The sequence below is a fragment of the Enoplosus armatus genome, chromosome 13, assembly GCF_043641665.1.
Source record: "Enoplosus armatus isolate fEnoArm2 chromosome 13, fEnoArm2.hap1, whole genome shotgun sequence".
Taxonomy (NCBI): Eukaryota; Metazoa; Chordata; class Actinopteri; order Centrarchiformes; family Enoplosidae; genus Enoplosus; species Enoplosus armatus.
Window position 1 is genome coordinate 6,184,476 of NC_092192.1, and position 24,486 is coordinate 6,208,961.

The following is a 24,486-nucleotide window of genomic DNA, read 5'->3' on the forward strand; positions in this document are numbered from 1 at the left end:
TACACTCTAAGGCATTGGCAGATAACACACAGACAATATCGAGCTTGAAGACAGAGCGAAACACATGTGGCAAGAACACACACTGAAGTGCAAGCATCATCGCAGGAGTCCGTCGTTTTCAAGCGTCCAATCGAAGACTTTTGTTTCGAGATGAGGAGGGAACTAAGAGTCCCCCCCCCCACCGACTCTCCCTCGTCATCATTTGTGCGTCACAGAACAGTATATAAATAATGACTACAGAGCACAGCACACACACCGGAGCAAACTTAGTGCAATCTCTGCATTCAGACCATCGGCGACCACGACGGCAAGACGGACTTTTCGTTTTGTGTTGCCCAGTGTTACATGATGTCTGTGAAACCTGCAGTCCAACCGGCCTCCTTATGGAGCTGCTAGATAAGACAGCTTTAGTGTCCCATGATGGTATAAACACTTTCTCTGTGGCTCTTTCCCGCCCTGACTTAAAGACTATTCTACGTCTGATATCCTTTTTTTTTTTTGGCATGAAATGGTCAAATTAGGGTTACCAGGGAAACCACTTTCATTTTCACTTTCACCACATTTTCGTAGATGGTCCGATCTCGAAGCACTCAAACAGTTGAAGCACCGTCTAACGATCTAATGATCTAATGACACGTGAAGAAGAACTGGAACTGGAGAGTAAATGGAAGCAACGACTCGTGTGTCCAGTGAAATCCTAATTACACACCATTGAACTGACTTTCCAAGAACGTAACCAAAGTCCACTGATCACGAGGACAACTGTCAGTCCAGTGGGGGCTGCTTGTGTCTCATTTGACAGATGTTCATGTTGTGATCGGGACAGAGAACTGAAATTGGATTATTTACTGACAAATTCATGTTGCAGTGAGGTGGCCACCGTTTGTCCGAAGTCGAAGTCATTTGCGGCTGAAGTCTTTTCTAGCATGAAAACACCAACACAGTGACTCTGTGATGCCGCAGATACAGAAACCGTCTCCAACTTACATGAAGCTCTTGCAGGTCAGCTTGTTGACACGCATGACACCTGAAATACTACCGAAAGAAACACCAAAACAAAACCAGCAGGTGAAACTGATGTGAGGAAAAACAAGTATATTGGAGTGAAATATGTTTAGAAATCTGAAGTTCTATGCAGCAGTTCGAGATGATTTTCTTTGTCTAGATCTGCCATATGAAGGTGCAGTCAGCGCCAGTGTGTGCAAAGTCACTGTGTCGAGAACCGTTTTCTACAGCAAGTGTGTACCGAGGTCCGGGGAAAAATTACTAGGACAAAACTAAATAAAATACTAAATAAATAATATCTGTCTACGTATATGAGAGTCTATACAGTATTTATGCTGTTAATTTATATATTTACGACCTTCACAATTTATTTATGTGTTGATTTAGTTTTGTCCTAAAAGATCCTCCGTACAGCCACCTGCTCTCTGGATACAAACAGTGACAGACTGGGCTACTTGTGTAGTGTACTGTAGTGACAGTGAGGGCTTGTTGCCCGACTGTGCCACTGTAAATAATAATTCACATCACTCCTCCTCTTCCTCCTCCTCCTCATCATCATCGTCGTCCTCCTCCTCCACGTATTCTAGCCCCACCTCCTCCATCTCTCCATCCTCTTCGTGAGAGTCTGATTTCTGCCTCCCTACCTCACCCTCTTCCCCTGACTCCTCCTCCACTTCCGCCAACTCCTCTTCTTCTTCCTCCTCTTCCTCCTCCTCCTCCTCCTCCTCCTCCTCTAAGACATCCCTCTCCTCCTCATACGAGGAGATGGGCGAGTAGTGTGGGAGGTCAAACACGTGAGGGCTGCTGGGAGCATCAGAGCTGCTACGGGGAGGTGAGGCGGCAGGAATAGTGATGGGTACCGGGATGGAAAAAGCAGGAAGTGACTCGGACGCACCGGCGCCGATCTCCTGGAGCCTCCTGCCAGTTGGGTTCTGACCGGTGGTAGTGTTAGAAGCAGGCGGGATGACGGCCATGCCCAGCCCCGAGGTCATGGCTCTGGGTTCTGGCGTGTACTCCCGGATCTCCCCCGGTTCCAGCGGTTCAGGCCCACAGGGGTCGTGTTCACTGCAGCACAGCTTGCCGTCCAGCTTGGAGATGAAGAGCAGGCCGTCGCGGTGCTGGTTGCAGTAAGAACTGGGGCACATCTCGCAGAAGGATGCCGCGTCCTTACCACATATGTCGCACTGGTGCCACGGACATTCCCAACGACCTACGATGAAAATACAAGAACGTCAAAGAAAGTACAAAAGCAACTGTGACTTCAGATTTAGACTTTTTGTTTTCATGTTTGAAAATAGACTTAAATATCAGATTATCAAAACACTTTAAATATGGACAGTCCTCATTTCTGAAATACCATCAGTCATGTATGTAAAATATGTATATTTACTCAAGTACTGTACCTCTCAAGTGTTTACATTTTACAAAATAAGGTGCAGGTGTTTTTCCCATCTCTCTCTGACTGCTCAACATCCCAAGTTGGCGAAACCATAGCATGTACTACTGAAATTACTGTTTATTCAAGGAAAACTCCCTGACACCTTAAGAGATGACTGCAAGTGTCCAACACCACAGATTTTACCAAAATAAAAGTTGTGTTTATTGTGTCCATGCAGAACCGCTGACCTGCGGGTCTCTTGGTGAGGTTGAGGCAGTCGGCGTGGTAAACTTTGGGACAGCCAGGTCTCTTACAGGAAACCATCTGTCCTCCGTCTCCGCAGCTGAAACACTCGTCCTCCCGTTCTTTGGTCACCACCACCTTGTTCTTCCTCTTGCCGTGGCCCCTCCTCTTCAGCTTACGGCCTTTGTCTTCAGGTGGAGGGTTGTTCTGGTTTGGAGAGGAGAGACTTAATGTTTGGATCTCCCAAAGAAATCATCGACAGAATTCAGCACTTATATATCTATATATATCAAACCGAGCAGTATTTCATTTGTGTCCCTCCCCTCACCTTTGGCCTGACGCCCAGGAAGCCGCTGCAGTTTGGTGCACCACATTTACAGACCGTCTTCCCGTTCCCCAAACACTCCAGGTTGTAGTTGAAGGTAAGCTCTGTGCCTGAACACATACACACAAACAACTGAAAGGGGGCTGCAACTTTGACCAAAATCAAAAAAGTTTTTTTCCAATATTTATAAAAGTGTCAAATATCTCCACATGAAGAATCCCATCATTTACATCTTTTGTCTGACTGAAAAACTGGATGTTAAAAATCTGATTCCTAAAGCTGATGGTTGATGGTTTAACAATCCGGTTGTTTATATTTTCAGCTCTGAGAGAAGCAGCGTACCTGCAGCGACGTCGACGAGAGCGAACAGTCCCACCCGGGTGTCTCCGCTCACCGTCCACTTCTGCGTCTCACAGTTCGGCTGACAGCAGTGGTTCATGAAGCGAGCCTCGTTCCCCTTCGGCCCGGCATCGATGATTCGATCCTAACAAACACACACACACAAAATCCAATCAGAAATTTTAACAGACAGCTCGACTTGTCTGAAACAAGCTTCATCTTCTTGGTGGTCAGGTGAGTCTGATAATCTCCAGACTTGTGCTACACATTTTCAACATTATAAGAGCTCTATTTTCATGGAGCTGCTACGACTAGAGGCCTGTCTGTCTGTGCATGATGCAGCATGTGAGGTGCACAGGTGGGAGTTTCATTCAAATGAGGCAGCGCAAAGAAAGTTGTTGGTATTTTGGTGGAGCGCAGACGCCTCAGAGCTGTTTCTGTTTCTGGAGAAAAGTCAATAAGCTGACAAACTGGACAAAGTGTGCCACCACTATGGAATAATGCTTAAAAATTTAAATTCATTAATTATTTTTGGGGTCATTTTTGTGCCTTTATTCACAAACAGTAGGGAGACAACAAATGAATGGAAAGAGATGTAACAAAGGTCCCGACTGGACTCAAACTGGGGGCCTTGTGATTCATGGTTGGCATCTCAACCCCCAAGTTAAATAAACAATTTTAATGAAACACTCTCCAACCAGTGGATGCGTTCAAATCAGGACCTGAGTGAAGTCCAAATTATATTCACTCTAATCAGGTAGGGTATTGTTTTTACGGCCAGGGGTCTCAGGTTTGTTTGGGTCGGGTCTGATTGTGCTCTGGTTTTATAAAACCTATTTATGCATGTTGGGTTCAGGTAGGACTTCCACAGGTCCACTTCTGATCCATTACCCCCTTCACAAGATGAAAACAGGAAAGCACAGTCAGCTTCCATGTTTGACGCCCTCAAAACACAAAATTCAGATCCGCTTTTTTGTTTTCTAGATTGAAAGAAATAATCTCCGAGCTGTACCTTGTCCAGAGTCAGCATGTAGAAGTTACAGATGTCGTTCTCCTGGGCGTGTCTGATCCTGGACCTGCACTCCTCCTCGTCAATCACCTCCCCGACGTACTCACTCACAAACTGACCCTGAGAGAAGAACATTCATTATTCAGTCTGATCCAGTCCAACTGAACAGCAACCTGCAGTGGTTCATGAAGCACAGTTGAAGTACTAGTACCAGTAGCAGCAGTCAGTAGTTACCTTCTTGATGTCGTGGACGCAGCGGAGCCCCCAGCCTCGAGACAGCGTCCTGAAGATCTCCACCTGGCTGTACTGACGCTTGGTGAACGCCTGGTTGAGGCACCGTTCACCCGCCGGGCAAACCTGCAAGTTTTTTTTTTTTTTTTTTTACAATGTAGGAAATATATCAGTCAGATATCACAACAGGGATACTTTACACATGGCTGTACACACTGTGCTCTCTCTCGGTTTTACAAGAGCAAAGGAAGCGATTTAAGGGGAACCTGGGGTTGAGAAGGAGGAAATTCTCCACGCAGCTCCTACATTTAGCTAAAGTTTTGAGTTGTAGGTAATAAAAACACACCTATGAATCTATAAAATGTCTCTAATAAAAACAGTTTGTGAGTGAGATGGAGGGATTTCTGTACCTGCGGGTGGCATTCGTACAGCAGCATGCGGTTGATGCACTCAGAGTCCATCCCACAGGGGCTCTCGTCGGTCGCCTTACAGTTACAGCGCGGGATCTCCGATAGGTCGGCTGTAAAGATCTGAACCTTTCCTATTGGTCGATTAACCTGAATGGGTCAGAAAGATGATGTGTCACAAATACAACAATCCTCTTTAAATCCATTCAAGTCAATACATCAAGTGATCTTAAGAGTTTAGTATTGTTTAGCATCACGTTTCATAACTTGGTTTTGATGTTACGTTAAAAGGGACAAATGTATCAGGTTCAATAAATAAATGAGAGGACTGCAGCCTCATAATGTCGGAGGCTTACCGATTTAAATGCAGCAAACTGGGTTTATTGGGTAAAACCCAGCTGTGTATCCTTAAAGCTAAATGGGACGCTATAATTAAAGATCAAATTTTGCAAATAAAACAGAGACCACTGCTTCACTTTTGAAGAAACCTGGAGGATGAAGAATTTTGGACTAAAAGACTTGAAGTAAGACCACGAGTCTTCTGCCGGACCTTAATATGTTTGTATGGAGGAGGCTTCCTGTCGTTCTTCCTGTCCTCTTGAAGCTGCCGAAGCTCCTTCTCTGCCTGCAGCTCACGAAATCGCACAGCCGCCTCCTCCAAAGCTGAAGAGGGAGATCAACAGTCAAAAAAAGAAAAAAAGAGGACTTTCACTCTCAGGATGTGTTGAAGAACACACTGGATACCTTTCTTGTAGGTGGCGTCAACGCCTTTTCCCATCTTTTCTTTGCTGTTGGCGTCCACGTCCATATAAGGGAAGACCCGGGCCTGGTAGGTCCACAGGTAGTCGTTGGAGCCAAAGAAGTGAACGGGAAACTCCCCGACATCGTGCCTCATCCGCTGGATGTTCTCTGGGATTGTTTTGGGATGGCTGACCTCTGCTGGCCACCACCTTTAAACGATAAAACACAAAAGGAAAAGAACGGTTTAACCCACACGATCCACCCGTAGCCCAGAAAGCTACGATATAAAAGTAATGCCTTGAAATTGAGTAACGAGAAAGATTTTTGGTATGATGAGGTAAAGATAAGACGGAAGAAACAAATATGTCTTCAACATGAACAAGACTAAGACTCTACTCTGCCATGCTAGCAGCTCTGTGACGCTGTACTTAGCCACAGCGGCGTTCTGTGCTAAATGCTAACATGCTGATGATACGTATGTTTACCATGTTAACCATCTTAGTTTAGCATGCTAACATCAGCCAATTAGCACAAAACACAAAGTATGACCACAAACGTCACCGTCATGGTGGGTGTGTCTCCAGCTCGCCACTGACCTGTACCGCCCAACCTTCACCCAGAGGATGTCCTTGTAGCGAGGTTTCTTCCCAGCCTTGCAGTCGTTGCAGTACCAGCTGCCTTTAGGCATCTCCATGTTCAGACACTCACGGTGAAATGCAGCAGGACAGGACTCACAGCACAGCAGACTGCCCCCTAGAGCACAGGAGGAGGAACAGCACTGCTTTAACTGTTTGACTTCGCCGATTTTTAACATGTGCATGTGAAGATTGGCTAGCTACTGTTTGGTGAGAGCTACATTAAGTTTACCACTGTTTTCTGTAATATCTGCACGAAGCATTTTACTCTCTTGTTTTGGTTTTACAGTACATTTACTGTTTGCTTCAGTCGGGCTGCTGGCGGTAGCTTCAAATTTGCCACACAGACATGAGAGTGCCATCAAACCTCTCATCTAACACTCTGTAAGAAAGTGAATAATTATATTTCCCAAAACTTTTCCTTTTAAACTTGTGGCTTTGGAGAAGCTGAAAGTTTATTAGCTGTTCAGTTCAGCCTGGGCCTCAATGAATCAGGTCGTGCTGACGTTACTCCACATGTTCCTTAAGTTGTACCTTCGGTGCAGACAAAGCACCAGCTGACGTTGACGTGTTCGTGGTTCTTGACACCGCGGCGGGGGGTGAAGTGGTTGGGACAGATGATGCTGTTGTTGGAGAGGACAACGCAGCCTGCCGCCATGCAGAGGTCTGTGGCGTGATAGGCCACCGGGCAGCGCACACAGCGTACCAGACGACCTGCAGACAAACAAAAACAAGAGAACAAATGCACATCAGAGCGTGGAAGATGCACAAAACAACACAGGTGATCACACCTGAGTGTCCTGTGGTTTACCTTTAGAGATGGACGAGCTGTTGGGATTGGTGATGAAGCAGGTGAGGCAGACGTGGATCGAGCAGCGGAAGCCTCGGTTCACAGGTGCGGTCGGCGCGAAGGTGGCGATGCACTCGCCGTGGTAAAACTTCCCACACACGGGAATCATACAGCGCCGCACATCCTCACTGCGCTTTTTACACACAAAGCAGGTGTGGACGCCTGGGTGGAAAAAAAGTATAAATCATCGCCTTTTATACCTTTAATGGTGCATGTTAACAGAAATACAATAATTTAAACATTTGAACACCCATTAGCCCCCAAACCTGACCCACCAACCCCAAAACCTCCATAAATAATACAAACAATAATAATAAATAAGCTAAACACCAGCAAACAATCAAATATAAATACATACAAAATTGTATGTAGAAACCTACAGTAGTACGCGTAAATAAGAATAATGATGTGTGTACAGTGACAGTGTGTTTTATCAGACAGGTTCAGTATACGTGTTGAGCTGAGTTCATAGTTCATCGTTAGACAAATATAAAACGGAAAGAATACAAAAATAATCCTGCACACTGTCGATTCAGTCCTCAGACCTTCATCAGGTAAACTTAATGTATTGCACTATTGTTGTTTGTGGGGGGTTTTGTTTACAATTAGATGGATGCCGCCTCGCTCTGATTGGTGGGCTTTCCCCCGGGTTACGTGTACTTACATATTGGACCGATTGTGTGAGTTTGTATGAATTTGACCTGATAAAGGAGCGTAAAGAAAGTGAGTAAAAAGTGTCTATTAGACTTTCTGGAGTGAAACTACTTTGTAGCATTAACACTTGGCATTAATACGCTTAATGTATCAATGTATTTAATTCAGTTGGATTATTTTTTACACTTTCACACAGACGTACCTGATTTGCACTCCGGACAGATGAACTTCCCTTTAGGGGCCTGGGCCAGAGAGATGCAGGGCAGGTGGAAAGCTCCACAGCACTGACCCTCACAGAGCAGCAGCTCCCCCGTCTTCTCACACACCTGGGACAAAAACAACACAGCCTGCTTTAAAAAGACATGATGAGATAGGGTTTCCATTTCCTCCGCAGTCTGATGGTTAAAGCAGAGAGATATTGTCGCAGCGATCTGCAAACTATCACAATATGTACAATATGCCAAAACATCCACAAAATGACTGATGTTATTTATCAGAGGCTTTATCTATTAGATATTCAGATGTATATGATATATTTCGGTGGGTTTAGTTGAGTTAGAAGTGTCAGATTTATAGGTATATACTGTAAACTGCAAACTGTACATGCAGACATGTACGTTCAGACATGCAGCTACAACGGCAGGAAGCAAAGTTTTAATTTATATCTAACAAATATTCCCACAGTGTGGCACGTTGTCATAACAAGAAACTACACCGCCTACTCTGGTTAGAAAACCTGACAGTGATCATGTGTCTGTCACAGGGCTGACGCATACAGACAACCAGACTTGGGTCTCCACCCCACGCAGGGGTGGCGGGGCAGAGGGAGGTTGGTCCAGTAGCCAACACTGCAGGGACCAGTACTCATCACTGATCTACTCTGACACCAAATTCACACACAATAATTACCCATAATTACCCCTGACACGATACGTAAAAACACCCTCCCACACGTTGACATCAATCATTATTTTATCGCTCTGGGCGACAATCTGTCTTCAGGATTTTTATTGTTATAACAACAAACCAACTTTTTAATGTTATAGGAGATGCAATCATTTTGTGAAGTAACGAGAAAGTTACATAACAAGATAAAATGATATATTGTTATAACAAGAAAAGTTGTTGTTAAGGCGGAATCACTTGGTGTGTAGCGATAATGACAAAAATTATAAGATGAAAAATATCTGGTTATAATGTGAAAACCTTCTTGTTTAAATAAAAAATAAATCTTGTTACAGCACAGAAATACAATACACAGCAATGTCAGAAAAGAACTATATATTAATTACACACTGCAGCTGTACAAACAAACATATAGGCTGTTTCTCATGAGAACTGAATTATTATAACAAACCCAGTCACAAGCAGTTCAGTCTCCTAAAGATAAACTCCATCACCGCTAGAATAAAAAGTCAGACTAAGATGAAAGTGAGAACTTTTCTCAGGAAGCTTCTGACGGTGTTGACAATGCAGCTATAAAGACATCAGTGTTGCGACTGTATTTCGCTGCAGAGGTGAAAGTATGCATAAGGTGCGTCAGGTGTGATGACTGATGACGGCTCACTATACAAACAGCCACGATGGCGTCGCTGCAAGGCAGAGGGCAACACTCATCTCCCTCCTCTCCCAGTCGGTATCCTCACTGGGATCCCATGTAGCCTTCACCACGATGGCTTTTGTTCTCCTGGAGGTTTTAGGAGTGAGCTGCCCTGCTTGTGTTAACCTTGTTTTCTCCTGTTTATTTTAGTCACGGAGGTTAGTTACTGTTTCTTTGATTTCCTCAGGTTAGATTTGTTTTGTTGGCCTTGGCCCACCCTGAAGTCAAATCAAGCTCCATGTCTTTTTCCATCACAAACTGTATATTCAGCAATCTGTCTCTGTGGCTGTTCTTGGGTCTTGACAATCAGTAAATTGGGCCTTTGGGGGAAGCTCACCTGGCATATGTTCTCCTTCATGGAGGCAGGGCCTCCTCGGTCCCCAATGATCTTCCTCGAGGGTAAAAGTGGGTCATCACACAGCGACAAGTCGTCCTTCATGGAGGAGAAGCTGTGATCCAAGCTGGACGGGTCACCCTTCAGAGACAAAGGAAAATCACATAGAAAGAAATCAGAGCCCGTATTCATCGAGCGTCTCAGAATCACTGAAACTTAACCTCGAACTAAAAACACTCCAACCTCAGAGGAGAGAGTTATTTAAGAAACGTCCTACTCTTACATCCCCAGGAGAGAGCGTGACGTGAAATTATGATGATCTTTATTTAGTTCGCAGAATTAAAACATCACGTTAAAACACGCGCGATAACAGAACATCAATAGATATGATACGTGCTCTCTATTGCATTTCAAAACAGGGCCAAATATGCGTCAGTTAAAGAGTGTTTTCCTCCTCTGAGACGGCTGATAAATATGGGTCCTGATATCAAATTTAGAAAAGCAACAGAAGAACAAACTGTGACAAAAGCAAAGATGGCTGACCTCTGACTCTGCTGCTTCCTTTCTGACCTCTTGAGCCTTGTTGTCCTCTGTTTGAGGAGCCTCGACATCCGCTGGTGCCGTCTCCACATGGGCGGGTTCGGGCGGAGCCGGCGTTGGGGAGGAGGGTGGAGGAGTGCTGGGAGGGGGATCTGTCTGAACTGAGGGCGTGGGAGTACAGGCGGAGATCTCTGTGGTTGTCGGTGTGGCGCTGGATGCTGTGAGCTGCTTACTCTTTGATTTCGAAGATGGTGGCCCAGAATCTGGGTGTAAGAAAGAGGTTTACAAGAGTCATCACAAAAGTCGGGGCACACGCCTTCAGTTTGCTTTAATTTCCCACAATTCTGCAAACAAGGGAAATTCTTCTTCACACATATATGAAGTATAATACACACTGTTGATTCACTGACCTGATTCAGGAGCAGGACTTGAATTGTTCTTCAGTGTTTTGAACTGTGACAAGAGAAACATCAATGTTTTTATTGTTTTTGTTCATTTAAGTAAAAAAAAGAAAAAAGAAAAAAAAAGGTGATAATATCTCAACTACAAAATAAAACTATTACGTAATATATGTAATAAAATGTAATTTCCCTCCGGGGATCAATAAAGTATTTCTGATTCTGATAATAAAACACACCAAAAAATAAAAAATAAATTGAACAATTACTGACTAGCTCATGTTTTGTGTGATATCTGCCCGTTTCTGTCGCCCTCGTCCTCCTCTCTGCTCGTGTAAGGCTGCCATCACTCACTTAGCAATACTTTAATAATTATCTCAATAATTGTCCAGTGTCTAAGTAAATCATCTTTACCTGCAGTCTAATGTATGAAACAAATCTAATCAGTTCTCATATATTCACATTGTTTGGAACTTGTTTACAGGCAGAATGACGTCTGACATACAGTATATACATCTTCATCAACCTTAGAAGAACCGTCACTGCTTAACTTTTGGTTTAATATCGTGACGTCCATATCGTGACGTCTGCTAATCGCTCAAAGTTCATATTAACATGAATTATGAAGGGCAGCCAGCTTAAAGACTTTCAGCTGCACTTTCAGCTTCATTTTCATACCAAAGAATTCAAAGTATAAATCACTGATTTGTGATTTATGTATTCTTAACATATAGCACAGCTTACAGACAATTAAATACGACACTTTAAAGCGTATTCAGCAGTCACCAACAGCCGACGTTAAGCTGTTAACAGCATGCGGGTGAAATAATAATAATAAATAAATACTGTCTTTGTAAAGCTTAAAATGTTAGTTATTGTTGACAGTGTGGGATTAAACTCTGTGGTCATTTTGGAGGCTGCAGTTAGTGTTGCTGTTGCATTGGACTGCATGAGAGAAGTATTGAGATCTTGCCAATATTTTGTTTTTTCTTAATATTATAAACAACTCTCAACATAATCCAATACAACACACAGCCTTGATAAAAACAAAACAAAGATTTATTTATTGCAGAGCTGGTGTATTGGACTGCATACCTAATAAACTGGTTCCTCACACTCACACAGATGTACCAGATATACTACAGATGAATAAATGTACATATTGTACCTTCTTCTTGGGGCCGGTCGAGGCCTCTGCCTCCAGACAGTACTCCAGGATCTTCTGAGTGGGTTTCCTCTTCCGCTTCTTCCCCAGCACCGGAGCGTTTCCTGTGAATCAAATCACATATAAAAAGACTCAAAGTATATTTAACAAGTGGTTCCCAGTCTTTTTGGCTTACAAAACAACAGTTTCTTGGGGGAAGTTATCTATGAGTTGTCTCTCATGGTTTCATTTTGAGGCCCAAAGAGGTAAAATTATCCAATATTTCAAAAAAACACCAAAAGATTAAAGTCCAAATAATGAAAACAAATTTGTGCAGCAGAACTTCTCTCCTCTCCTGTTAATCATCTCATGTTGGGCCTATGTTGGGACCCGCTGGACTAAACTACCAAACCCTTTATAACCCTAAACCTCAGTTCCAATAAAGGGAGATCTTAACGCTCCAGCATTCAATATTTTTAATGACTGTTTGCTTCCAACTTTGTGGCAACACTTCGGGGAAGGCCCTTTCCTGTTTCATGTTTTCATGACAATGCCCCTGTGCATAAAAAATGGTTTTCCCAGTTTGTGGTGGAACATTTTGACTGGCCTGCACAGAGCCCTGACCTCAACCCCATCCAACACCTATGGGATGGACTGGACACACCGACTACAAGCCAGACTTTATTGCCCAGCATCAGTTGCCAATCTCATTAATGCTCTTGTGGTTGAATGGATGCAAATCCCTGCAGCCAGCTTACAAAATCTTGTTGAAAACCTTCCCAGAAGAGTGCGGGCTAGAGAACTTATAACGGTCACATGCGAGTGTAACGTTTGGGTGTTTAAATACTTTAATCAGGTGTCCACATTCTTTTGGCCATGTAGTGTATTGACATTTACCACGACGACTTTACTTTGGCTGACTTTGTTGCAAAGAAAGACACACAAACACTGCCTCACCGTTGTCTTTGACGAGGACTTGTGACAGCGAAGGATCGGCTTCAGGGGGAGGGGTTAGTGTGTCGATGGAAAGCACCGGTGCATCTTGGGGAGATGTGTTTTCAGTGCCAGGAATTTGTAGTTCTGAGGGCGCTGTTGCAGCAATTTCCTCAGGCGGTGGAGTCTGTATTTCAGGAAGTAAGTTCAAGGATGGGTGGTCATGTGCGTCCTTGTCCGATGCCCGGGGTTCGGACACGGAGGTGATGGGCTGAGCGGCCTGAGAAAAACAAATGACGTGATTTAATTGTCAATCAGTGATACTTGTGTTTCATGTGTGGCTACAAAAATAATACTGAATGCTTTAATGCCATATTATTATGCATATATAATGACATATAATTATAAAGTTACAACAGATCTTACTTTGCATGATTTTTACCTTTCCAATCAACTGGAGAGGCTTTTTGGTTTTCTTCCTCGTGGAGAAAATCTGATCATACTCTTCAGTCCATTCAATCAGCCTCTTGCTTGGTTTTCTTATTCGTTTATGTGCTGAAAAATATATATAAGAAAAGACACTAGATTTTTTAAATTCCTGTTGTTCAAAGTGTGTTAAATTGAGTAACAGAAAATGAAAATGTCTCACCACAGAGGTTTTACTGACTATTCTGATATACACGCCCCTTTGTCAACTGTATTATCACGCTTATACCACGGCTACTTACCACAGGCAAAAAGAGTAGCGTTCAACAACCATAAAAAGAACTGTTGCTTTGGATACCTGCTGTTGAATACACCTCGCACACTGATTTAGAGTGAATGTTAAACTCATATGAAACAGTTTGAGGCGTCCTGTTGGACCATTTTAAGACAACTACCAGTCATTATGAAAAATGTATTGCCCATGGTCATGGTATATACAGCAGATAAGTAATTTTCAATCAAGTCCAATTTCAGTTACTTTAACTTAACTACTGTTTAAGTAGTTTATGTTCATTACCATTTCCTGCTGGTTATCTATATAGAACCCTTGTACTATGAGTTCCGGGATTGTTTCCTGTCAGTAGCTATTCCTTTGTGCCGAATACACCCCGAACTGGAGAAAATACTCCACAATTCGAGCCAACTTGGTCTTTGTTCATCCTTGCAAGCCAAATGTGAAATTTGTTTAATATTTAATATTATAAGAAATAGGTATTAGGTAGCACAGCACAGTGTGTGCAAACATTTCTGGAATGGAAATCACAGGATAATTGGTAAATTATTTTACACAGCTTAGCAGATACACCATTTGTGTGTCATTTGTAAAGCCCATTACCAAGAAGAACAAAAGCTTGGCAAAGCCCTTGATGTGGTTATTTGCACAGCAGGGGTTTATAAAGTCTGACACTGTGGGCCCCCCTTCGGACAAAATGAAGATAACTCCGCCCCAAACCCCCTCGTAATATTTTTTTTACACTTTAGCAAATTGGCACCATTTAAAGTATGTCGAATTATCTATCAGCAGCTTGTTTTTGCAATGTATCCATGGACGTGCAAGATTTGATATTGAATAAGAAGCGGATTTATGGACATTTATTACATAGAAATAACATCCTCGGCAAGTGTAAATCACACTGAATCTAAATATATGTGTATCATGTCTGTGTGTTAAAGGTTGACTGAGTTATGACAGTGCCTTTTTTGCCAAACTACAATAACTAACGTTTGATTGTTTTTAGAGCACCAGCATGCACCTGGTCCTTTCACCTCAGTGAAAGTTTCTTTGCCTCACGTATCTCCGCAAAGACTCTATATAGACTGTCCTTACCTGTTGGAGCTTTGTCTCCCACTCCAGCGTTTCGCATCAAGCTTGCGTTAGTCTCAGTGCAGTCTGCAACAAGGCCATTCGGCTGTTCCAGACACAGTGTAGTGTCGCACCCCCTCTGCTCCAAAGGCACCATGTTCTGTAGATTCTCATTTATTCTGCTCCACCTCTCCTCCTCCTCCCCAGCCACTCCTTCGCCACCACCTGCCTGCCTCTCCCAGTTGCTGGTCTGTATGCCCAACAGGGACTGGACTCTCGATGAGCAATCCACTCCTGATGAAGAGTCCATTGCTGGCAAGGACTCCAGTCCTGGGAAACCAGGTCCAGACCTGGTAGGTCGACAAGGCACTTTGCGGTTGGCTTTCTTTTTCACTCCAGTGGAGCTGCCTCTTCTGTTATAGGGCCTCTTGGGTCTCTGACTAGTGCTGTTATTGTGTGTGATTTTGGATTCTGGACTTGAATTTGAATTGTTATTAATATGTTCAATTTGTTGATCTTGGCCTGCAGGTGTAGCCTCCCCGGGCATCACTAAGGGTTCCTCCTTAACATGTGAACTTGGTGGCCCAATTTCCAGTTCTAAGGGGGTTCCCTCTCGCTCTCTAGTGTCATGCAAGTCCTTCAGCATCATGAGAAAAGTGCTGAACTTGTAGTTTGTGTCTGGTTTAAAAGAGACGGGTTTACCATTGCCCTCATTCGTCAGGGACTGGAAGGATACCTCCTCAACGTTTTTAAAGGCATTCATAAAAGAAAATGGTGAGGAAGGTGGGGATGAGGAGCATAAGTCGGAGGAATGATCTTCCTTCTTTGCCTTTACCCTAGAAGTAAGGGGTATGAAGTCCATTGGTGGAGTTGAGGATATTGAGAGGTCTTCATCTTCGCTCTTGACATCAGCTTCAAAGTCAACTGAGTCAGACATCAAGGGGGGGGTGCTACTGCTAGAAAAACTGTCCTGATCATACTCACCATTGTCATTACAACGAGATTTAACAGATTTTACTTTAGTGCAAAAGTCCAGTTTGGCCTTAGGACTCCAACGGGAGTTGCGTGCAGAGTGGAACACAAGGTCCTCAGCTTTTCTGTGTGGATTCGAGAGTTCTTTCTTCTCAGCCTCCTTTCTGGCTTTTTCACGCTTTTTCTGTTCCGCCTCCTGCATGGCCTGCAGGGCTCTGGTCATCAGCCGACTGCTGGCTGGGAGGTGGGCAGGCTGCTCATGTAGGAGGAGTTTATTCACTTTATCTGGAACCTGCTTTGATTTGTGGACAGTTTTCTTGGATTTCTCAGAAGGTATGCCTTCAGGCACATGAGCATTCCTACATACTACATTACCATCACCATTACCATGGTGGTGGGAAGGCGGAGAAGTTGTATTGAAAACTGTGCTAGTGACAGACGTAATTTTTTCATCTGAGCTGCCTAACTGGTCAGAGGACATGCTTGTTACATTGGAGGCAGGAGTCTTCTTTCCTTCTGTCCGATCTGATTGGTCCGAGGATGAGAAAGTCACATTGTTTGGGCTTACATTTAAAACTGGTACCCTTTCTGTTTCTGGGCTATCTAACTCATCAGACACACTTGCCACATTGGAAGCAACGATTTGTGATGATTCTGACGAGAGACGAAGAACACCAGTCCCACCACTTGCTTTTAACTTCTTAACTGAGACCTTTATGGATTCTGAACTAACTGCCTGATCTATGGAGACGCTTGTCTTGCCATCCACCCGATCTGATTGTTTAGAGGAAATTTTAGTCACATTACTATCTGGTGTTTTTTCATTCGTTGTACATCCAGGTTGGTCAGTCGGACTTGTTATACTGGAGTTTAGGAACTTTTTACCCTTTATGTCCTTGCGTATTAATTTGACAAAGGGCTGCCTACACTTAGAGACCAGACTTGTTTGCTTTCCTAGCCTTACTAATGGGTCAGTAGTGTCAACATTTAAACTGGATGCTGGAGTTTTGTTACTTTCTTTTTCTTCTGCTTGGTCAGAAATCCTGTCAATTACATACACCTTTTTATTAGCAATCATACCCGAATGTTCAGTTCGTCTGACACTCTTTACACACTCTGAAAACCTGGATTGGTCATTGAAACTGACTGTCATGGTGGGCTCTAAGGCCTTTTTAACATCTGAGCTACCTAATTTGTCAGATGGCGTGCCAGTGACAGTTTCAGTTGTATGACTGACTGTCTGTCTACCCTTTGAATATCCACATTTGTCAGAGAGCATACCAGTCTCAACGGAGACCAGGGACTTCTGCTTGTCTGACAATCCCGACTCGTCAGCGGGACTACCAGTTGTACCAAAAGGCCTAGTAGCAACCAGGGTGCTTTTACACTTCAAATGTTCTGATTGTTCAGGTGGCAGATTTGTTTCAGCAGGTACCGGAGTCTTATGCCTGTTTGACAACCCTGACTGGTCAGTGGGTCCACCATTGGAGGAGGAGGACTTTTTACTTACTACAGATGAGTTCTTCTTCTTACAGGGAACTTTACTAAAGAGAGTGCGGTCTGGCATCGGACTGGTTGTTTTAGGTCGTCTCTCTTTGCCTGATTTACTGAACCAAAGACCACTCTGAATCTCTGGCTGCCTCTTCGCCTCTTTGACAACTGTAACTGATGGCTGAGTCGGAACTAGCTTAGGCTGACGTTCAAGTGCTTTAGGACACAAAATCTTAGGGACTGAGTCAAGGTCAGAATATGGGCACTCTCCATTGTCTCTATCTGATTGGTCAGGGCTATTACGCAACGTCTTGTGTTTACTACTCATATCCTTTGATGATTTACTTGGTTTCTTCTTGCCAGAAGATTTCCTTAAAGTGCTTGGCTTTGCTGGAGTCGTTATTGGGGATGAAATTACTGGGGATGAAATGGATCCATTGGTCATGTGCGATGTCTCAGGAAGGGTGGGTGAAGTAGAGGGACGGAGCGTTGGATGGGCCTTATTCACTCTCTCCAGATTGGAACTGTCATGGAAGGCATCATCTATAGACGAAGGAATTGAAGAAGCCATTTTGGGTCTCTCTGGGAGAACAGATTCAGCTTCTGAAACACTGGATTTCCAAGACTCCTGAAAACGCTTTGCAATCTGCAGAAAGATGAAGGCAAACACTGCTCAACCTTTGCTCACATATTAGTTTACAGAAGAATTTGTTCAGTTCACAATCACCAATTATTACAGTTATTCCTGAACAAGTAAAGTTTCTTTTATTGTCTAACACGATGCAAGGATGATGATTTAGGCCAACTTTTTATCAGTGCATGCAAGTTAATAATCATTCATAAAATAGTGATTACAGTGTATTTGTAGTTCTGCTCCCTTTGCTTTCCCCTCCGGCGCAGTAGGGGGAGCTGTTCAAATTCAAAGCCTCCATGGAAAGTATGAGTTACTTTTTCTTCCACCCAGGTTAGCTCCACGGGCTCCCCAAAGGTCCTGACATGGTAGAGCCGACAGGGCCGGTCATTGGGCTCTAAGACAACAAAAACATCAGCCTCAATCTCATTAGACGCAAATTAAAACTACGTCATCCTGCACAGGAAATACACGCGTGCATCAACTGAGCAAAGGGAGCTTTAAAATATAAGAAAACTTAAGCTTTATTTCTATATAACTACAATCAAATGTGCATACTAGTATCACAAATTAAACTAAATCAATTAAAGAAATGGCTGCAGTGGGCATTTGTCCTTAAATATATACATGATTTATTAGACAGTGGAAGTAAAAGAAAGACTGCAAAAGTGAAACCCACAATACCAGCAGTTTGTGGTATTTACCTCAACCTGCTGGGAAAGTCAATAGTGTTTGTGACTACACTTTAACTGTAGAAACCCACAGTTGCAAAGGAAAAACATCTAGTGGGCAAACAAACACTTTTTTAGCATGCTAGCATAATACAGTGACATGACTGCTTTCAATAGGGATGTATAGTGATGGAGGAGGACATCCTTTAGTTGAAAGTATTTAGTAGTTTTTGATGAGAGAACATGATGTTTACACTTTTATTCTAAATTACTATCCCATTTAATAATGTTTTGAAAACTTTTCTAGCATGATGGTTCACTCAGCTTGGCAACCTGGCCTAATGTGGCGTGTGTCCAATATTACGTCCTAAATTATCATTATTTCAAACAATGTTATTATCAGCTTTTTTATGTACTGTTCATGATACAAGACAGCTCTGCTATTACCAGCTGGGGATGTAAGACAAAGAAAATCCATAGCGCATATCACACAATTTAAAGCAACCCATATATAATACATTTATAATCACAGACATTGGTAATCACAGTAAGTCAGCAATGTTTCAGGCCCACCTTTCACTCTGTGATAGATTCCCTGTACGGGGTCAATGATCACCTCACAGGGCCACCAGGGTCTTCGGTTGAACTTTGCCCAAATAACTTCACCCTCTAAAAACTTCACAGGCGGCAAAGACTTTTTCTTGAGGCTGTTCTGCTGTTGACAACATGACAATGAAGAAAAAAACTGCAATGAGACGTATGAAAATGAGACAGGTTTTGTATTCTCACCATATGTTCTGTATCACAGCTACAGGTGTCTTTGGCTGCTTTTGTTATTTACATTTTGATGTGTATTTACTCAACTTTCAAAAACATTAACATCAGCATGTTGCATAATCCATAATGTGACGATTCACCAATGATGATCATACATGTCTGCCTGGTTTAAACACCTGCTGATCCTCCAAGACTGTGTATTTAAAATGATATATATTACATTTATGAACAACAAGCGAAGAAGTAACTTTAATAGTGCCAATCACTATAACTTTTTTTTAATTTTTTGACCTTTCTTGACTTGTCTACGTTTCTCTGGGTCTTTGCCTGAACTGTTGTGGCTTATAATACACTATATAATACACTTATAAAACGTTCAGCCTTCAGTGCTGAATGAAGGCCAAGACATGCAGTTGAAAGCTATTCAGCTATGACCTTTGTGTTTATACGCTCTTCACTATAAACTGTTCCCAAAGGAGAAAATGAACATGTATGCTCCATTATTGGCTTGATTTTCATCTATACTTTTAATTTGACTGAACAGTACAGAAAACATAAAAGAGGAAGACGAATACATTAACTCTTTTTAATATTTTATCATATTTGTGGGTGTGAGGTTCTTCTACACAAATAAAACTGCATGAAAAGAGGGTGAGCTACCCTTTATGTTCTGTCCATTATGGCTTTGACCCATTATTTCAGTTTCTGTCCAACAATGTTCTCTAGAGGATTTTTATGACATCTAATTTTAGCTTTTATCTTCTCTTGTACCACAACAGGTTTCAAACCACAACACAAACCACACCCTGGTAACACTACTGGCTTCTATATCCTTTGTGTAAATGGGAGTAACTGCTCACAGCTGCAGGTTCAGTGGGCTGTTGGGGTACATGAGCAGGCCTGAGTTATGGCCGGCATGTAGCAGGTCTGGCCAGAGCACTGATACCGGCTGCTGCTCTGATGTAACCATGGCTGGAGCATTTGTAAAAAGGAATACTTCAACAATTGGGGAAATAAGCTTATTCGCTTTCCTGCCGAGAGTCAGATGAGAACTTCAATACCACTCTCTTATTAGTATGAAGCTATAGCCAAGAGACGATTAGCTTAGCTTAGCATTAGCACAGGAAGCAGGGGGAAACAGCTAGCCTGTAGAGGCGTTAAGTACATGTATGAACGAATCTGACTGTACTGGATCTCCAACATCACTGACAGAAAATGCAATAACTCTGCTGTAAATAGTAGGCTATTAACCTTATAAACAGTGCTTGTATAGGCCTTGTTTTGTACTGAGCTGAACGTGACAGATTGACCTGGCAACAAACTGAACATACTACTGAACCGAGCACAGAATCAGCGCTGAACATTGCGTCTGCACGAAAGTTGATGTTCACGTACTGTTGTACAAACAGAGGTGCATTTGAACTGTGATGCGAGCGCATAGCTTAGGGGGAAAAAAGTGAACAAACTACAAAGACAGTGACTAAGAATCTTTTCAAATCAGTAAAGTGATTCATAATGTACACCTCTACTAGCCTGGCTCTGTGTTCATTCAAACAAATCTGCCCACCAGAACTTCAGATGTAAATAATTAACCTGTTATATCTTGTTTGTTTAATTTGTACTAAAAAAAGATATGTAAAACCAAGAAGTCGTGGTTTTATGGGGAGTTACGTGCTATAACTATTTCTTGTCCAGGAACTGTCTGACTTCTTGGGGTCTCCGCTGGTTGCTTAGCAACCTCACAAATCTCCAGGAACTACCTGTAAATCCACAACCTGTCGTTTTTACATACAGGGTACAGCCCAGCTGATTACAGCGCAGCATCCTACCAACCTCTCAACACAGGGTTTTTTTCTCCACGTACTTTCTTTGATCAGAAACATTCTTTAAATTATAGGAAACAAAAATTGTGAATTTGTAACTTAATAGGTGTAGGCCGAGCCATCCACACTGTTAAATATCATCAGAATCTGCTAATTGTTTCCTTGCTTTTCTATGTCCACAAATGGCTCTGAATGACCTCTCTATGGGCCTCTTTGATTTGAATCACCTGTCCTATCCTGTCATTCAGATAAGTGGTTATCCGGGAGGCGAAACATGCTGAAACAATGATTCACACAAGTAAAACTATCACAACTGCATCAGAGTTATGTGCTGCTCTCTCCTCTTTCTTTGGATTTAGTATATCACCTCCTGGGCAGTGCCAAAATGTTGTTCACAGAATGTGTCCCCATAGCAGGTTGGGAACAGTATAAACAAAAGCAGAACCAGTGACAATGAATACACATTAAGTTGCCATTTATCATGTACCTGTAGAGGAAAAATACCTATTTGATGTCAACTTGCGAGTCAGCACCGTATTAGAGTAGATTTTTGGCTGCATGTCCACAAGTTTTCAACATACAGTAAAAATCTGTATATGAATGGATAGAGGAGAGTGTGAGTGGTCCACAAATATAAGAGCCACGTCAATGGGACATTGAGCCTTCATACAGTCAAATAAATATTAAACATTATTAAACAATAAGTTAATATTTAGGGATTTTGTCAGTCCTATTATTATTCTGTCTTACTTCTATTTGAGGGGTAATTATGTCCTACACTTTGAAAATACAGCTCCAGTAGTGCTTCAGGAGAAAACTGGAAGTATAATGTTGCCATTGAGTCAGTTAGTAGTGGGTTACAACTACCCTCTTTCTTTAGTCTATATTTGTTTTCCTTTTGGCAAATTGGCACCATCAAAAATATGCCGAATTAGCTATTAGCAGTTCTTGTTTGCAGCGTACCCACAGAAGTACAGACAACTATCACTGGATTACTTTGATTCTGAAGAAAACTTAAAAACATGTTGATTCTCAGACAAGTTCTGGAGTTGTAAGGAGCGTCTTTTTTCCTATGATTTCTCAGCAGATTTATGGACATTGGAGATAATGATGTCCTCAGGAAGTGTAAGTCACACTAAATCTAAAAAATATCTAGATCATGTCTGCGTGTTCAGATTTGACGTGTTATGACTCGGAGAGGGACAGCGATTTTTTGATGCAAATTGCGGCAAACGAGCGCCAAGTGTTTTTCAGTTCCTTAATTGCCTCCATAAGCAGCCACTGCTGCAGTTGCAACTGCTGACCATGTAGATGAGAAAGCCAAATCAGCGGCAAATCCACAATAACTAACTTCCCGTCCCTTTCACCTTATGCTGTATGTTTGCCTCACATCTTTCCGAGCAGAGCTGCAGTTGTGGAGCCGTGTCTTGTCTGTGCCCACCCATTATTTACAATGACCACTATTCTGTTGTGACAGGTGAAAGGCAGCGAGGTATTATTCCATGTCGTGCACAGGGTTTGTGTGTGAAAAAGTTATGTAATCCAGCATCACAACAAATATTTTCTAGTCAGGTGAATGTCAGTCCTCCTTTTGAAATTGTTATTGAAATGTTGTGTCTCTACACCAGAAACAAAGCTGTATGTCTATCTAATATAGATTTTGCTAAAAAAAAAAGAAGCTAAAGCTGTTCTTTAGTGACAAGTTTACTTAGGGTAATAAGGGTAAAACTTGCCATTGAATGCCTTGAGGGACTATCCCCAAACAGGAACAGCTCGGTGTCGCTCTCCCACTCGTCATCCGAGCCGTCCCAGTATCTCCTGCGCTGACCTGAGGACTGGGACCGGGTGACGACCTTGGCCGTCGACAGGGTAGCAGCATCCTTGGAGTCCGAGTTTAACTCTCCAGAAGTGGACTGACGGACATTCCCTGCCCTGTCATGTTTATCCTGCAAGCCCCCTGTAGGTGACACGGTCTCCCGCTCTTCATCATTGTCGTCATCCTCAAACAAAGAGGATTCAAAGTGAAGGAAGCCGTTAGCAAAGGGGCTGTTGCTATCAAGAGAGAAGGCCGGGCTAGGCGGGCCTGAGAAACAACCTTCTGTCTTTTTCTCGGAGGCGACAGGATCGCTCCGATTGGCCGCCGGCACGTCTCTACTTCTAGCTTGGACCACGGGTTGTTTTTGTCCAGCAGAAGAGTTACCAAAGCTCTCCTCCCTGCTTGTATTCAGTTTGCCGGAATAATCACTGCTAGTACAATCAGTCCAGCAGTCCATCTCCTTCCCCCTCTCCTTGTTCATGCCCCACTCCCAGCTCCTCTCTGGCTCCCTCACCGGCAGGACCAGGTCAGGCTGGCTCACCATGGTGGTGAGATGTTGAAGCCTCCTGAGTGGGCTGTAGGCGGGAGAAGAAGAAGAAGAGGAGGAGGAGGAGGATGAGTGGTGGTCCCTTTGTGTAAACCCGTAGACGGATGCATGCTTGAGGGAGGAGGAGGCGGCGGCGGCAGACATGCTTCGGCCGATCCTGTGGTCATGGTGTCTGGAGGAGCAGGAGTGGGCGGAGATGTCACGTCCTGGGGTCAAAGGGCAGCTGGACTGACGAGTCTCCCTGCCAGGGCCTGCGTAAGGCCCACTCATGCTGGCATGGTTCCTCCCTGAAACATCAACAGAAAATGATCAGTGTCCAATCTTGGCACCAAAAACATCATAAACGTTAGGAATTTAAAACAAACAACTTTTTAAACCTGCGTATTTTTCCAAAGCTCATTATAATATGCATATAGGGCTTCCACAAATTGCCTGTGGAAGTCAATTCTTATTTTGTTTAATTTAAGATATTTTCTATAATCCTATAATAATTCTCTTAGAAGAAATTCCACGTTAGCCATGTTTCTTATGCTTAGTACGTTTCTTACATTCTGTCAAAATATCCCTGCAGCGCATCTAAAGTTATCTAAAGCTGGTGATGACACATCTTTAAAAGTGACAGAGGAAAGGCAAACAGCTCACACATCAAAGACATAAGACCAACACAATCTGCCGTCATATGATGTGAAAATAAAACGTAAACAGACTCACTGACGATGAGCGGATCGACCTAACGTGACATTTTTTCGGATTGAGGGGGGGGGGTAGAGATTCTGCGCAAACACCGCAACCTCGCTGTGAAGCCTTTTTAGGGGAAATTATCGCGATATGATGAAAATGACATCAAGCGCGATAAGGTCAGCAGCCTGTAAACTCACACACATGCATGCAGTACGCACACACGGTGAAGCCAGTGAGATCATAACAGCGCGTCATGTTAAAAATCAACCCGACGTTAACACACCGGCGCTGTGACCACCAACTAGAATTAAAATGGACCCGTTCGTGCGCGCGCGCGTGCACGTGTATAGGTGTGTGCAAATGCATGTGTGTGTGTGTGGGTCTGTGTGTCGCTCGTGGCTTGCAGTGGCTCCATGATTGCACGAGACAGAAACACAAACGCTACATAACATGAGACGACGACACAAAACAAGTTCACGTACACACACACTGACACACACACACACACACAGACACACACAC

General features: G+C 43.1%; 1 protein-coding gene across 1 annotated transcript; it reads right to left on the reverse strand.

The window, feature by feature from the left end:
* Positions 1-1,529: 1,529 nt before the first annotated feature.
* On the reverse strand, positions 1,530-23,553 carry nsd1b (nuclear receptor binding SET domain protein 1b). Its single transcript, XM_070917617.1, has 25 exons — positions 22,629-23,553; positions 20,927-20,930; positions 19,377-19,438; positions 18,894-19,043; positions 17,874-18,046; positions 14,580-17,664; positions 13,209-13,321; positions 12,791-13,046; positions 11,858-11,958; positions 10,702-10,744; positions 10,295-10,554; positions 9,755-9,892; positions 8,020-8,143; positions 7,125-7,325; positions 6,848-7,027; positions 6,275-6,431; positions 5,682-5,887; positions 5,488-5,600; positions 4,941-5,087; positions 4,534-4,656; positions 4,303-4,419; positions 3,294-3,435; positions 2,955-3,061; positions 2,632-2,833; positions 1,530-2,215 (listed from the first exon to the last, which is right to left on the reverse strand). The coding sequence occupies exons 1-25, from the start codon at positions 23,551-23,553 to the stop codon at positions 1,530-1,532; spliced, it is 7,815 nt and encodes a 2,604-aa protein (XP_070773718.1).
* Positions 23,554-24,486: the final 933 nt, after the last annotated feature.